Below are 16,527 nucleotides of genomic sequence, written 5' to 3' on the forward strand. Positions count from 1 at the left end.
TTTGTGAAGAGAGTTGCTTGTAGCAGGAGTTTTACTATCCCAGAGTACCAGAGAAAAAGGAAGAGAGGTGAAGGAGCAGAACAGGACAGTGAGGGAGCCCATTCTAACAAACCAGATGTGATCAGGGCACATTACAGTAGCACAGACTTAAGAAATAAGAGGCACTGCCATTGAAGTCTTAAAGATTTAGCAATGCCTGGATACCCGGTCACCAAGTTTACTACAGTGTTCCCAGAGGAAGGTGCTGTGCGTTTCTCTGGGCCATAAGTTGCAAGCACAGATTTCTTGGGAGGCTTAGTGCGTTTAGAGGTGTGAAGTTGGACACCTATACACCTTCACACTCAAGTTGTTCTCCCAGTGGAAAATAGTGGGGAGAGGAGCGTAGAGGTACTCCTGCAGTCCAGTTACCGACTTGTACACGTCTGCTGTAAACTGTTTGAAAATGTCCCTGTTTAAATAATCCACTGGAAAAAACCTGACTCAACTTTCATTTTGTGGTCTTGAATGTCACCCTAAGAGTCTTCAGAAATTGTCAAATTTTACTTCAGTGCAGATGGTATACGCACAAATAGTTGAGGAATGCTGTTTTGTTTTTAAAGGGACGTACGATATTCTGCCACACTGGTATGGCAAAGGCTGTATCTGCTTTGTGATTTTCTCCCCTTTGCCTCAATCCACTGAATGGTGGCTGTTTTCCTCTTTTTTTTTTTTCTTCTTTTTTTGTGTGTTTGTGTAATGTCACTGCTAATAGCACTAGTAGTAAAGAACCTTCATCTCACTTCACGGGACAGGTAGAAAGCATCTATTTATTGAATCATAAGAAGGGGAATGTCCTTGAGAAATTTGTCATTTGTCTATACAAATCATCGCTCTTGCACCGTTCAGCTGCAATTTTTAATAATGGAAATGGTATGGAGAAGCAGTCAACATCAAATGCAGCTCACAGGAAATGACAGATGCCAAAGGTTTATTTTTCTTTCCTACCCAATCCAACATCAAACACTCGCTTTCATTTTACTTGCTAAAAAGGGGAAAGAAAAAAAATACATAAAATTAATAAAATGCACATGGAAAAGCAACAGAAATTGATGAGGGGAAAATAATATGCATTTAGCTGTATCAAAATGTCTTGCCTCTGATAGGCAATCCCTATGACTGCTTTGTGAGTGGACTGATGCTGTCCTAATAACCTGAACAGGGGTGGATATGCTTTTGAAATGTCATTGTCTAGATTTCACAAAAAGTTGTTACATTCTTTTATTTAGTTGGTTCATTTAGACATAGCTTTAAGGAGCACATCTATTGCCTGGAGCCTTAGGACTAAATATTGCCATTTTAGAAGAGCTTTTACATCACATGCTGCAATTCTTGTGTGGGTTGGATGACTGTACTGTGTGAGGCCCTTGGACAGTACATTCAACAGTCATGATTCAGCAATCCCTGAGTGACTACGTACACAAATGTAATCTCTGAAATAACCATGAGCTAAGAGTGAGCAAGTTGAATTTGCGATCTAATGGTGGCTTCTCTGAGTATGCAGCTAGTTCTGCAGATTTTTGTATTCCTGTCCTTTTGACTTGTGCATGTAAAAGCCAGCAGCTGGAGCTTGTAACTCCTATTTGTAGCAAGGAGGATGGTAATGCTATTGAATTAAGTTCCCATGAAAAGGGGGGATCCCATTAAGGAATCATTACTCAACCATTTGTCTCGACCACTGTTAGCCAAAGTTAATCCAACTGTAGCTGAATCAAAGCTTTCCTTTTAGGTCTAAAGCAGTTTTAATGAAGTGTTTTGCTTAGTAATTATTGTGAATCCGACCATTTGAAGGCCTCTGTGCATGGGGTTGAGTTTCACCCACAAGGGAAGAATAAGTAAGTTGCTTCGTTCACTTCCTTACTTAAACTTTGATTATTGTTTTCCCCAGTCTTTTACAGATCGTATAGATATTTTAAATGGCGTAAACCCATAAATAACAAGCATTTCTAAAAGATAAGCATTTAAAGAAGCAGGCAATGATTAGTGTGTTGCTTTTCTGAACACCCTAAGGCCAACTGTCCCATGCACCTTGGGGAAACCCCAGGAGATGTGACCCAATGAAGTTAAGCGTGTGTGTGTATATATGTAACGTGTGTGTTTGTATATATGGGGTTTTTTTAAAGTCTCATTCTGAATCCCATGTAAAACAGCTTGATCAAACATCTGTCTTGCTCTAGGCTGCTAAAGAATGGGGATTGTTTAGCCCATGGTCTTCTGGTTTGTACAGGTAAGACTGCAGAATAATAGGTGGTGCGATGTGGGCACGCTGCATGCATGCCGTGAACATTTCCGTGCCGGTGTAGCTTGAATTGACCAGAATCACAAAACTGCTCCCCACCTCCTGTAGTTAAACTAGTGCAGCTTGTGCATGGGAGGCTGGCTGACTTTAAATTTTCCCCCTTAATCTTTGTGCTTATTGTTTTGGCTGATTGCTTTATAGGAAAGACTAGCCACGAGGGCTTAGCTAACGGGCTGATGCCGTTGGGGCTTTTGACTTGAATTTGATGAAGGGGTGGTTTTAGTGGTTTCAAGTATTACTTGTATCTGCCCTCCTCTCTCCCTTGCAGCACGGGCAGAAGCAGTGACTTCAGGTCAGGACCAGAGATTCTGGCAAAGAGGGGCTTGCGCTAGCTGAAGCTAACAGGCTTGCATGAGGTAGCTGGGGCTAGGGCAGGCCGCCTGGGTGGTTCTTGTATGAGAAACGAGCTGTAGGCAACTGGGGTGACGGTGCTTTAAGCTGCTGCAACAGCACGGTCCTGTGCTTGCCTCTCAGGCCTGACTTGGGTTTACGATCGCTCAGGAGAGCGTGGTTTGGGTTCTGGCTGAATCGTAATCTGTGAGTTTCTAAATAGCGTTGAGATACATGGGAGCTCCTGGAGTGGTAATTACAAACCTGCAGTGCCCTGCCCTTGGTCTCGATGGGCAGTGTGAAGGCAGAGATTGCGCACACGACGCACACGGATGAGAAGAGGCAGAGGGCTCCGATGAAGGAAGCACTCATAAGAACCTGCAGGTCAATGAACAGGTCAAACGCCAGCTCAGTGATGGGGGGTGGCTGGCAGTTAATGAGCCATTAAAGAGTGGACGAAGGGTCACAAAGACATGAGAGACTCAGCAACAGAAAAAACAATGTCTTGTGAATCTGAAGGCTTTCAGAAAGTAACAAATACTAGGAAGCTAAGCTCTGGGAAGGGATTTTTGTGGATCTGCATCTGGCAAAGACTACGTAAGTACTCAGTGTAAGCATCAGATAAAGAACTAATGAGTTGGGGAGGAATTGAATACATCTTTTTTTTTTTTTTTGTGAACTTCAGGGGCATCTCTCTGTATATTTGATAGCAACAGTTGGCGCAATGTTTACCAACATTACCAAGTGTGCTCTTACTTGTGATATAAACGGGGCCACCATGGCTCCAACACGGCACAATGACCCACTTGTTCCCATCCCCAGGGCTCGCATTGTGGTGGGATAAACCTAAAACAGCCCAGAAAGAAATCGGATTAGTGCAACAACAATCTCTGGTATGTGTCCTTATTTTTCCCTTTTTTTTTTCTTAAAATTTTTCTTCAGCGACGCCCATTACATTATCAAGGGCAGCTAGTGGGATATGATATGAAAGGAAGTAAGTGCTCCTTTGGGACTCTTCTGTGCCATTACAAATCTGCCATTTTTTTGCCCTAAATAAAGTTTTAGGGCAAGTCAATCAAAGCTGGATGTGATTCCCCTGCTGTTTGCTTACCACCGCCCCCACCACCACCACCACCTTTCTCCCAGCTGTGCTGGGCAGCTCACATCAAAGTCACAGCGAATAGGCTGGGTGCTAAAGGAAGAATTTAATTTATGTTGCCAGGCCCTGTATCTGGAAAGCAGGAAGAAAGGATATTGCCTGCAGCCTTCAAGACTGCCAATATATTTGTATAAACAGCACTTTTGTTTAGAAGGAAGAAAAAAGAAAAACAGATCACAATAAGAAACCTCCAGGCTTAGAAGAATGTGTTTTGTGTATTTTCACATCTCTCAAACACCTGTGCCAAATAACCACTTAAGCATGTATTTTGCTTAACTTTAATTATAGTCCTGTTAATATCAATAGATTTTAGCACGTATACTCATGGAAGCCTTTGTTTAAATACTTTACTGGGCCAAGCCGATGCAGGTAAGGTAATTCAAGAAGAGTCCAGGCATGTGGCTGGAAAAGGGATTTTCAAGTTTGGTTTTGATCATTGATTAAATTGTGAGTAGTATCAGGTTATGATATGGCCGACCATTGCAGCAATGGCCTTCACATCAACAACATCCAGTTCAGGACTATTAAAAAGTTGGTATTTATTCAAGCCTAGTGCATGCTTAAATAATATAGTGTACTATTAAAAGAAGAAGTATCAGGCCAACCCAGGGACCCACTGCTGTCTGCTTTTTGTCACTCCACTCAATCCGCAAGGCAATACATTTGACTCCACCCAATTGTTTAAAAAAGAACAACAAAAAAACCCAACAATGCATATTTCATACACAGAACTCATGGCTCCAAAGCTGTATGAAGGACAAGCTCTCTGAAGGTGTAAAACTATTTGCAGACAGAACACAGCAATTTCTGCTAAGTGAAAAAAAAACATGTCTATAACCTCATATACTACCTCATACTGCTACAGCAGTCCTGTAAGTGCTGGAAAATGTTCTTTTCAGTGGTAGCCTACTTTCTAAATTTGCAGGGTTTGGGGAGGGGGGAGGTTGTGGGTTTTGGAAGATGGCGGTACATGACACTCTCAAAAATAATGTTTTGTAGTACCTGCCTGACCGGTGGCTCAGTAAGGCATTCCTCTTCCACCTGCCCTGGTCATCTCCAGCTAGTTTTCTGATTCCTTCTCTGATCTTGCCTATGAAAGCAGTGTGGCCAGGAAGCCAGAGATACTTAGTTCAAGGAAGGTGGCTTTAACTAGTCAATAGACAGGGCAGCAGTCCTGGGTATAAGCAAAGGGTCTTTCATGCCCCAGAGCAGCTTAACGTACTTTCAGGAGGACCCACCTCTGCTGTATAAATGTAGATGGTGTTGAAGTTTGCTGAAACCAAGGCACGGAGCATGAAGAGAAACCCAGTCATGCCTGCGCTAGAGAGAGAGCCGTGTGGAGCAAAGAGTTAGTGTCACTGAACGCCGACCAGCAGAGATGCAACCTAATATGTGCACCATGCTAAGGCTTCTACCAGCTTAGTGTAAGGGAAAGCATAAGGAAAAGTTGACTGCTGACAAGTATAATCTTTCTTTAATCCATTGGCAACATGTTTGACCACGGGTTATTGCACGTTATGTTTCCTTTAGGCCAGTGTTAGAGGCTGGAGGGAACGATCTGAACAGGTCCATAGTGGCCCAGCTGGTGCCTTCCACATTGTGGACAAGTCTGACTTCCAGCCTCGCCCTTGATTTCGGTTCCTGTACAAAACTGTTGCAAGCTGAGTTTCAGGGAAAACTGAAAATAATGATGGCGGTACAGAGGCCAATGCCCTACTGAATGACTGTAAGCTTCCTGACAGGGGCTTATTTAGCTTAAGGACTATCTGCAGCCTCCCACTCCAGCTCCCAGGTACTTCAGCCAGCCTCCAAGGCTAGTGGCCCACGGGGCAGGTGGCAGGGGTGTTCACTGCTGGCAAGCAGCCATCAGGCTACCAGCCCATTGAGAGGAGACTTCACCTTGAAGCCATCCTGATTTGCAGGACCCGTTAAGCTCTGCCAGCCTGAGAGGGGTCTTCCTTTCTTAGACATCCTCACAAATCAACCTGATAATTACAGCACTCATGGCAGCCTTTCCCTTGATGCCTTGAGCTCCTCTTGAAGTGCCCAACTCTACAAGTTAGAGGAGGCTTATGCAGCACTGCCAAAAATGAAAGAAAGGGGGAAAAAGTGAGACTGAAAGAAAAAATATGACTTCTTTCTGGTGGATGTTCTTCACATCATTTTTAATTCTCCAGAATGCACTAGAAGGTGGCTGGTTGTATGCTTAGGGGAAGCCAGGTGGGCTCAGCAATGCAAGCGAGTTGCTCTGCACACCCCTGCACCACAGCATCTGCTGCCACAGCTTTCCTGGGAAGTGCAGAGCAACAGTCAGAGGGGTTTTTCAGTTGTACAAGAATTACTGGCCTGACTGATTGCTGACCTGAGAATACCACCCATATTGCACACCCCCCTCCCCCCTCATCAACAACACCCGTGTGCTGAGTGAGATTACCTCGAGGTGCAGATATTAAGGAGAAGAAAGAATAGCGCTGTACATCCCATGGTGATACACAGGCTCAGGCGTCTTCCGAGGAAATTGATGCCGAGAATGTTCAAAGGATTTACTGGAGATAAAAAGGGAAACCATAAAAAGTTAGATGACCTAACTGTAATGCATGTCTGTCTTGATAGACTTTATGCAGCGTGCCTCAGAAATACTGCCCTGCATCCCCAGCACCTACCAAATGCTCTACAAAATGCACAAACCTTGTAACTCCCTTCCTGTATTCAAACCCTGTAGTTTACCCCCATGACCCTTTTTTGTTTGTCCTTCCTCTCAGAGGATGGAGCCTGTCCTTTGACATTGCCCTACTGTACCATGGCAGGACACCAGCACAGGTCTTGAGCTGAGAGTAGCACAGGCAAGGAAGGCACCCGCTGGGTGAATGCTGCTGGCCTGGGTGGGTTTGCTCCCTCTCGCCACGGCTCAGCCAAATGCAGGGGGCCCAGAGTGTGCCCCGTTGAGTCCCCCGATGAGCTGGGAGCCAAGTAGGCACCTGAGTGCATCACTGGACTGGTCCCAGCCCGGCTGCACCTGCAGGATCCAACACCCGATCACTTTCTAGCTCAGTTGTTGAGAGATGAACCAAGGAAAAGGTTCAACTTCCAGGAGTGTTGCAATAGCAGATCCATGCACAGAGTACGAAGTTCTTTCAAGGGTGCCTTTGGGCCATCCTGCCATCCCCCAGTGTTCCCTGCAATGCTCCCCTATTGCATTTGTCAGGCCACACCTGGAATACTGTACAGTTCTGGTCCCCGCTATACAAAAAAGATGTGGACAGACTGGAGGGGGTCCAGAGAAGGGCCACCAAGATGATCAAAGGACTGGGAAGCCTGCCATATGAGGATAGGCTGAGAGAACCAGGCTTGTTCAGCCTTGAGAAAAGGAAGTTTAGAAGACATCTCATCACCATGTACCAGTATTTAAAGGGTGGCTACAAAGAAGATGGACACTCCTGTTTCACAAGGAGTCACATGGAAAAGATGAGGCAGAATGGGTACAAGTTGCTCTTGGGGAGATTCCGATTGGACGTGAGAGGAAAATTTTTCACTGTGAGACCAGTCAACCATTGGAATAATCTCCCCAGGGGAGTGGTTGACTCCACCACACTTTCACAATGCAGCTGGACAGGGTGCTGGACCAGCTTGGTTAGACTGTGCTCTTCATAGAAAGGTTGGACCAGCTGATCCTTGAGGTCCCTTCCGACCTGGTATTCTCTGATTCTATGATGATTAATTTGTGTTTGCTGCAGAGTCCCTGGTCACTTCGTTGTACTTTGCTGTAGCACTCAGCATAGGACCTGCTCCTGAGGCCACCATCTCTTTGAAGGCAGAGCACTTGTGAGGTGCATTCAGTTACATCAATGTGACTGTCATCTGCAATCCTTGCTTATTTATGACTTTGCAAAAACTACACATCTGGGAACTTGGGAAGGTAGGCTTGGGTCTGGTAAGTTAGGGGCAATTTCCCTTGGAATCTAACCAAGATGGTCTTTGGCTCTGCTGTTGGAAAGACTCATGCTGAAGTTGAATTATTCACCTGGGGAGCAGTGCCCTCCCTTGCCTTCCCACCAGCTCCTGACCTATGTCCCAGACCTTCGCTTGAAGAGCCTGTGCCTGGCACTTGCCAGCAACACTGAGGACATTTTGATCTCTGACACGTCACTAAATGCCAGCAAAGCTAAAAGCTTTGCAGTGAGTATGGGCTGGCTGTAAAAAGGGAATGGCAGGGCAGGGAGGGGAGAAGAGGTTACATGCGATCTCGCCGACTGTGCTGATGATCATGGTCTGGTAGGCAGCGGGCCCAAACAAGTGGCAGTGGCAGGGGCTGTGGCTCTCCCCCAAGCCATCGATGGGGTCCTGCACCGGTGGTGCTGCAGAGCCACAGACGAGGTCCCGCTCCAGCAACTCAGCACTGGCCAAGATGACGCCATAATAAGCGAAAGCTATGCCAAGCCTGTGGGAGGAAACGCTGCAATGAGCAGCAGCAACAACAGGGAAGGTGAGGAAAGGGGTTTGGGTGCCCTGGGACCCCCACTGCATGCACCAACTCTGCGTGATGGACCCCCTTAGCCCAAGCCTTACAGTGACTTGGTCACCTCACCCACGCCACACCACTACCATCTATGTCCATGCTCCTCTCTTCCTTGGAGGAACCCACCCCAACTCATAGCACATCTTTTTGCTTGCCCCTTAGTGCTGTTTCTTGCTCCGCAGGTGACCTGCTGCAGTTGTGCTGGGGAGAGCATGGCCCTTCGGTCCCTCTCCTCACACAGGGCTGTAAATGGAGGCATTTCCAAACCACCCCTTCCCAGGGGACTAGGGGAGCCTCAACCCTTGATGCTTGCAGCTCACATGAAGAAACTGTCTGGGTTTTTTTCTTTTTTTTTAGTCCTTATCCTTTCTGCCCAGAGAATTTTTGAAAGGAGTTTTCATTAACTGGCTGGAGAGGCTCACATTGCACCCTGGCTGGCTGTCAAGAACACAGCATTGGTGATGGCAGCCTGGCTGTGTCATTATCAAGTAATTCAGCATACGCCTAATCATAAGCAGGCCGAGAAGTAATTTTCACTTTTTTTTTATCCCCCCTGGCAGTTTCAGAAATGAGCAGCAGAATCTGGGCTAGGAAACGAGCTGCCTGGAGAGGCGGGGGATGCTCAGGGTACGAGGGCGGGAATGCAAACCCAAGAACAAGCCAGCAACTCCTGGGGGGGACTAGGAGAGAAAGAAGGATTAAAAAACAAAAAGAAAGATATTTCATAACACTCATACAAGTTGAGGGGAAAAAACCCATAAAAAATTCAAGGCCTGACTGAGCAACTTTTTGGGTCAATGAGTTCCCACGGACCCATTATTTATACATTTCCATTCCAGACAGCAAAGTCAATGAAACATATATTACCCTTGCACACAGCTATCAGGAACATTGCATATGAAACCCATCTCTCTTCAATCTTAATTTTCCCCAGCCAGTAGGACTGGGTAACGAGTTTCTGTTGGAGCCCTATTTCACTGACACATTGGCTAGCCTGCAAAGGTGGTGCATTTCTCCTTCTCTTGGGAAGAACAAGTTTACACAGAGGAGGGAAGCGGAGTCGCAGGCACGTTGCCGGTGCACGCTGCAGGCAGTCCTGGGCTCTCTCCTGCAGCTCTCGCCTGCCTCAGACCCCATGTCCCCTGAGCCACCCTGCCCTGAGGAAGGACTGGCAGAGCCCTGCACCATCCTGGATGTCCAGCCTTTTTCTGCCTGTGTTAACACCGACTGACACCGGGTGTCTGAGGCATGGTCTGAGATCAGGACATGCCTACCGTGACCCGTGCCAGCAGAGTCAGCAGGAGGCTTCTGCTCCCTGCACACATTCAGCTGAGAGAATGAGCTGATAAGCAAGGGGAGGGGGGGAGAATCGTTCTTTTTACCATATGATCCATATCTGCAAAGTGGTTCTGAGGTATTTGGGGTGGATGAGGTCCTTGAATCTTCCTCTCCTTTCCTGTAAATCATTTGATAGAAATAGAAGTTTTTAAAGAGGCATCTTTTATACAGGGGCAAGTCCTGAGGCAGCAGCTGGCACCCCAGGCCCCCCTGCCCTCGCCCCAGGCTGCTAATGGTGCAACCACAGAGAGGAAAGCCCCTCATCCCAAAGGATGCTGCCCAGAGGAGGATGCACTAGGAAGGATGGAGGGGAGGAGAAGAGAACACTCTGAGCACTCCTGACCCCCACAGGACCCCCCGCCAACTCCTGGCAGTCTGGCCCCAGCACAACCGTCATGGCACCAGAGGGGGACCTGGTTGCTGCTGGGCAGCCAGCGCTGCCAGGGCTGCTGGCAGCTCCCACAGCCCCACGTGCTGGGGAGAGGGGCCCAGCCTCCACGGCTCCACGTGTGGAGCAAGTTTGTGTCCATGTGCATCTTGCAGGGAGGCTTGAAATGCCTGCCTGTCCCGCTGTTCCCCAAAAGCTGGCAGCTGCCCCAGCATCCCACCACGGAGGGGAGACAAGTTTGCATGGACGGTTTGGGTTGTCTTTATAATTATTTTCCTCATCATTGGTTAAGCCTGAGAGGGTGCACAACTAACAAAAACCCTTCCCACAGCCAATGTGTGTCCATTACATAAATTCAATTAAACTACAGGGAAGCTTTAATCCTAATTAATTCCAATACAATAGCACCATCTTGCATGAATTGCTAAGGACAATGCTTGGTGCCTGTGGGATTGAATAAGCAGCGAAGAGGTCCAGGAAAGGGACTTAAAAGAACTGGATAATAATTTGGAGGCCCTGGAAAATAGTTTTGTCCAATCTTCCTTTTTTGAGGGTGAACAGAGCCACCTGAATAAGCCCTCCCACCCTGCAGCCAGCAGGGTCTGGACTGGGGATAAGGGTGAGCACCCTGGAGGAGGCCCTTGCCCCCAGCTCCTCTCCTGCCCCCCCTGCAACACCCACACGTGCTTTTGGGCATCTTGGTCTAGCACTGATCAACTCCAGAGCTGCTCGGTTGCTTACAGGTGCAAACAGCGATAGCTCCAAAGTGGCCTCTTGTGCTTTGACCCTCTTCTGCTGGTCTGTGGCTCCACACTCAGGGACCTGGGGTGCTGGGACCCAGTGGACAAGCCCAGACAGGGGCTGGGAGAAAGCTCTGGGACTGGTGGGTTGACCTCATGGCAGGGACCCTTGCAGCCTGACCAGCCGCAGCCCTGAGAGGGAGCCCGAAGGGCAGGTCCTAGGTCTCACGGCACAGGGGGCACCCCTGGGGATGGATGGGCAATAAGAACACACTTTGCAAGGGGCCCTTTTTGTGGTAAAGGAAGCAAATCTTTTCTCAGCACAATATTTTTCTGAGCGAACACAAAGAATGCAAAAAAAAAAGCAAAAAACTCAATTCCATTTTAAGGGCCAAGCTTACCGTCTCTCCAAAAGAAAAATGTCGTCTTCATCATCACATTCAATAGCTGTTTGGAAAGAAACCAGGCGAGGAGGGGGAGAGAGGCAAAGCAAGATGTGCGTGGCCTCCCGCTCCCTCCCTGCACCCCGGATGCTGGCGGCCCTGGCATCGGCTTACCTTGGCGGGCTCCCTCAGCACCCCCTCGGGCATCGCCGCCCCGTTCATCTTGGCTATCCTCTGCAGCGTGGCCATGGCAGCTGCCACATTTCCCGTGGACACGTTGTACCGCGCCGACTCCGGGATGAACTGAAAGCGGAGCGGCGTCAGAAAGCCTTTCTGCACCTCCCGGTCCACGCAACCCTACCCACAGCTTCCCGTCATGCCCAGGAGCTCGGCCAGGTTAGCACGGGGCACCACCTGAGCTGGAGCAGCCTCCTGCCTCTCCTCCTCCCTCCAGCCGTGCCCTGGGGCACCCCTGCATGTCCCAGCTCCCCTTAGCCCATGTTGGGGGGCTCACCCTTCCCAGCAAACCCATTTCTTGGTCCAGCTCCCAGGGGTCTGCTACTGAGTTGTCTGTGGCAAGCACTCGTGAGAGGTGGAAGCCAAAGACACAGGTTTAAGAAAAGCAATCCTTAATTAATTGAAATCCTAGAACGGGATGAGGCACGTGTCACTTACTTAAGAAAAAGTCTTGGAGGACTCAAGAAGGCCATTAAAAAAAAAGGAAGATGAAATTTAGGAACAAACTCACTCATCACTAGCATTTGCAACGATCACCCACACCTGGTGCTCTTTCCAAAATAAACTACCTTTTTATTAAACGATGGCTCTGTTAAATTATAAACAACTACAGCTGTACCACTGAAATCTGAATTAAGACTCCTTTTTTAAAGGTAGGTATGCTGACTGTGTCTTTTTTTACTTCTGGACTAAAAACTTTTGCTACCTGTTTTTTTCTGGAGAAACCAAACCTCAGTGTTATACGAGTGGACATTCACAGCGACCTTGCCCAGGTAGCACCCCAGATTGCCTTGTGCGTTCGTTCGTTCATTCAGCTGCAGGAAGGGCTTTGACACCTGCAGAGCTTGCACCAGCCACAGCTTAGCACTGCAGTGCCCATGAGCTCCGTAAGTAGGGATTTTCCACATCAATCCCCCCAAATGAGACTGTCCTCATGCCCGAGGCTGATGTTTCTGAACCATGAGGGATCCTGGGGAAGCCGTGATTGACCCTGACGCCCATTTGCTCTGTGAACACTTTACTGAGGCTTCTTTCCTCAGCCCTAGCAAATGTAAAGACTGAAGAGGGTGTGCTGTGGCCAGCACTAGACTGAAGGTATTACTTGTGATTTTTTGCATATCCTGCCTAGCCTGTCTTCCTCTCGATGCCTGGCCCATCACCATGGTCCCTGGGTGCCGCTGGCAGCCTGAACATTGGAGCCGGTGATGCTGGAGGGCTACAGCAGGGCAGCAAAGCCAGAGGCTTTGCAAAGCAAAATAAAGCCAAGCCATCTCCCGCAGGTTGACATCTCCCCAGCAGCTGGTCTGCAGCCCTCCCCCCAGGCCACCAGGACCTTCCCAAGCTCCCCAGGGTGAGAGGGCTGTGGTGGTGAAAGGAGGACACAAGGACAGCCACAGGCTCACGGGGGGGTGCAAGGCACTGCCTCTTGGTGCCTGAGGAGATGCCAGGTCAGTAGCAATGTGGCGGGGAGTGAGGACAGGAGCTTTTCCTACCTTGAATACCAGGATGAGAAGCATGCCAGGGATGGAGGCAATTCTGATCAGCCACCGCCAGCCAATGGTTGGGTTCACCACTGATGCCAGGCCAATGATTAACAAGGATCCTGCCAACCAAAACACCTTTCCAAGGGAAAGGAAGAGGTTAAAACACGAATACATGGCAACAATTTGTTTGTTTTCTTCCCTTCTTCTCTGGTTCCATGGATAGGTGGGGATCTGTGCTGGGGAGCGCTGCGGTTCAAACTGAGCCATCCCACGGCTGCCTGAGAAGCTGAGCTTGGGTTGAAGGAAAGAGGGAAAGACAGACAAGGATTTGGGGAGGGATAGCTGAAGATAATCTTAATTAGCTCCACATGCAAACAGATAACTTGCTGTGGCTACCATTGTACTTAAAGCTACTTCTTTTGTCCTTCCAGTCACTTTTCTGCTAATGCTCACGCCCATGAATTTTCCTCTTGTCTAAATCTCTGTGGGGAAGCAGCAGATTTACAAGCACCGAAGGCAAAAACGGGCCAGATTTCCACTGCTGGAAGTTGGTGGTTCTCCAGTAGACTCAATGCCAAGTTATACCAACGGAGAATCTGCCCCCCTGATCTGCAAGTACATTCCTCCCCAAAGTTCACTTGTTGCCATTAGGAAATGTGTCCCTTTCCAGGGGACCACCCAAGGGAGCTCAGCCAACACAAAGCACAAACAAATAGTAAAAGCCACAGCAAGTTCATGAGTAATCTGTGGGCAGAAATAACAAATTTATGGGGAGAAAGACAAGATTGTTCTTTTTTTGAAACCTTTGTGTTTCTAATGACACTTTGGTAATGAAGTCCTGGGATCAAACAGGCAGTAATGAAAAGCAAATTATCCCTGCCACTGAGACCGTATACAAACACTTTTGGTTCAACAGTCAGATGAATTAGTGTGCTGGATGAGGCCTCCGCAGATCATTTGTGCAAGTGCCCACTGCAGAAATCTGGAGTAAGCAACAACCCCAGTCACGCTTGCTGTGGTCTTTGCCCAGCAAGCAGTCCCAACCCTCCCAGCACGTCTCAGGCCAAATTTGGGACCATCTATGTTAGCCCTATCCTGTGCAAAGGCCTGTGCTATCCCTGAGCAGGGACGGGGAGAGGCGCAGATTAGGACCTCATCTGAGGATCGCCTCATTAATCATTGGTTATTAAACAAGTCCAAAGAGAGGAGAGGATGAGCCCAGGCCCAGAGGGGGCTGGTGGTGCCGCTAGCCCCAGGGCTTGCCGGAAAGCTCACTGGCACTGGCCCCATTAGAACAGGCGGCGCTGTTATCGATAGGGCAACTGAGACTCTGGGTGTCAGCCATCGCTCAAAGTCCCCATGCAATGTTTGGAGCATCCAATTAATTTAGAAGAAATTGCCTCTTCTCTGCAGGCAGCTGCCTGCACAGATCTTTAATAATGCAGGAGCCACGCTCCAGGGCACAGGAGGCAGCAAGCACTCGCTCGGACCAAGATAAGTGCAAATAGTCTGGGAGAAAGGCTGACGTGGCAGAGACCCAGCTTCCAAACAGCAGCAGGACAAATCTCCCGGGACTCGAGGCTAGAAGAAACAGTAACATGCTCAGTCTTACCTGAGATAAGGGCAACATGTACCCTCGGTATTTGGTGGGCAAAAATTCTGTTTTTATGATAAGCCTAGCGAAAGGGAGAAAAAAATAAATGGCAGAAATACAGCAATGATGAGAATTTCTATACCAAGCCAGCAGCAGTTCAGCTGAGCTCAGTTAGCCCAGACGCTGCTGCCTGTAGGCAGGGACGACCCCTCATCTGCCCCTGAGCACCCAGGGAGGGGACCCATGCTCTGTGTGCCTCCCACCTGGGCAGGCACCAAATTCGATGCAAGGGAGACGCATGCCATGAATCCTCTCCAGGCCAGGCAGGTGTTCCTGTGCACCAGGAAACCTACGGGAAGGTCCTGTGGGGCAACTGAGGTGTCAGCAGAGGCGCAGAGTACATTTGTAGGAGCAGACAAATTTTAATGAATCATTTTTTTTTCATTAAATAAAGAAAACAGTCCATTCCACTCTTTATCAAATGGTTGGATAGCTATGGTGGGAGGGCCTGGCACTGGCATCTCACAGTTTCACAGGTGTGAATTGTGCTTCCTTGACTGAAAAGAGGGAGAGAAGGAGGGAGAGACCAATGCTGGCTCCTTCTACCTCAGCTACTGAAGTGTTTTATAAAATGTGCAATTTCCTTCCATCCTCGTCAGGCTCATTAGCTACCTCTGTGGCCAAGGAACAGGGGCTCTCCTGCAAAGGAGGCATCCCCTGGAGCTCAGCAGATGCACAATGTGGGTGCGTGGTGCCTTCTCCTCCCAACACCACCTATCTCCCTCCCATCCTTTGCTTCAGCAAAGGGGTCTCGGGTCAGTATTGACTGGCTTTGGGCTTTTCAGCATGGAGGTTCGAGGAACCATGGAAGATGTTGAAATGTTGCATTTGTTTCCCTGAGAGAGTCGAAAGAAATAATTTATTTTGCTGGGCTCCTAGTGAAGTGGTTGTTAATATTGTGAATTTCTCCTCTCCCCCTCCACATCTCCCCTTCCCCCCCAACAGGGCAAAAAGTTTCATTTAAGTGGGAACATTTTACATCAGTTCAAGAAGAATTTGCTACTTAAGCAGAATTGTTCTGACTTTTTTATGAGGAAGCAGCCTTTGCTCATCTGTTACCTGTCTAATTGTTTTTATAATATACGTGCTTAATAATCCCTCTGTCACTGGCTTAATGTAAACCAGCTGCCCTCTCTATTCCTGGGCTTGGGAGTCCTTGGGAACCGCAATTTAGGTCGATCGACTGGGATTCAGTGAAATTACAGAACAGCACTTTGTTTTAAGGAGATGTGGGAATTTGCTCCAGCCCCGTGGAGGCCCCTTCCCCGCCGTCTCCTCCAGGTCGCAGCGCAGCCACAGCTTATCAGGCTCAGCGCAAGGGAAACCGGGCACTCTGCCAGGGTCAGCCAAAATGAGCCGAAGGGCCTTTCTTGCTGTAAACCCAGGAACTCAGCCCCTCCTGGTCCGGGGGTGCCTCTTCTAACCTCTCCATGAAGGCTAGCTTGCTGCTGCCCGTGCAACGACGCGCGAGGCACGACCTTACCCTTGTGCGTGGCCTGACACACCACCTCCTACCATGGCCCGCAGGAACACGAACCAGATGTAGGATGGGGCAAATGAAGCCAGCAGGGAGAAATAGGCTGCCCAGAGGAACGAGAGCAGCAGAATCTGAAAAAGGGGCAAAATTAGGGTCATCAGACCACGGGCTCAGCCAGGTGCATGGCTCCCGCGGGGCTTGGGAAAAGGAGGTGCAGCCCCTGGTGCTCACTCACCTTCCAGCGGCCATACCTGTCGGCCAGGAGCCCGAGCACTATGCTGAAGACCATGTAGCCAAAAAACACCATCTAAGGGGAATTGAAACACAGCTGTGGAGGGCCCACTGCCGTCAGCACCGGGCAGCTCTGCTCTTTGAGCTGTGGGTGAGTTGAATGCTTCCCAAGCAGCGGGGTGAACTGCGGTGCCCAGAGCCACGAGCGAGGTGGCTTTCGGGGCTTGACTTCCTCCATGTGGGCACTCACTGCTT

The 16,527-nt window shown here is 48.8% G+C and overlaps 1 protein-coding gene across 2 annotated transcripts; it reads right to left on the minus strand.

The window, feature by feature from the left end:
• Positions 1–1,103: 1,103 nt before the first annotated feature.
• On the minus strand, positions 1,104–16,348 carry SVOPL (SVOP like). 2 transcript variants are annotated; one of them, XM_035888971.1, is made up of 11 exons: positions 16,277–16,348; positions 16,048–16,172; positions 14,523–14,586; positions 12,920–13,045; positions 11,364–11,492; positions 9,723–9,796; positions 8,060–8,262; positions 6,259–6,370; positions 5,063–5,144; positions 3,422–3,511; positions 1,104–3,043 (listed from the first exon to the last, which is right to left on the minus strand). In XM_035888971.1, exons 1-11 carry the CDS (start codon positions 16,346–16,348, stop codon positions 2,702–2,704), a joined length of 1,419 nt encoding a protein of 472 aa, XP_035744864.1. In that variant the 3' UTR covers positions 1,104–2,701. The 2 variants fall into 2 exon arrangements, with proteins under 2 accessions (XP_035744864.1, XP_035744865.1); XM_035888972.1 differs by lacking the exon at positions 16,048–16,172 and having other exon boundaries at positions 16,277–16,290.
• Positions 16,349–16,527: the final 179 nt, after the last annotated feature.

The sequence above is a fragment of the Egretta garzetta genome, unplaced genomic scaffold (genome assembly GCF_000687185.1).
Source record: "Egretta garzetta isolate BGI_Z169 unplaced genomic scaffold, ASM68718v1 scaffold321, whole genome shotgun sequence".
NCBI classification, from domain to species: domain Eukaryota; kingdom Metazoa; phylum Chordata; class Aves; order Pelecaniformes; family Ardeidae; genus Egretta; species Egretta garzetta.

Bases quoted from the DNA above. Each gene is read 5' to 3' on its own strand.
- SVOPL (XM_035888971.1), bottom strand. From the start codon at position 16,348: ATGGTGTTTTTTGGCTACATGGTCTTCAGCATAGTGCTCGGGCTCCTG. The intron at 13,046-14,522 runs GTAAGACTGAGC...TCCCTTGGAAAG, and splicing joins ACATGTTGCCCTTATCTCAG to GTGTTTTGGTTGGCAGGATC. The intron at 11,493-12,919 runs GTAGGAAAAGCT...CTCCGCTTTCAG, and splicing joins TTCTCATCCTGGTATTCAAG to TTCATCCCGGAGTCGGCGCG.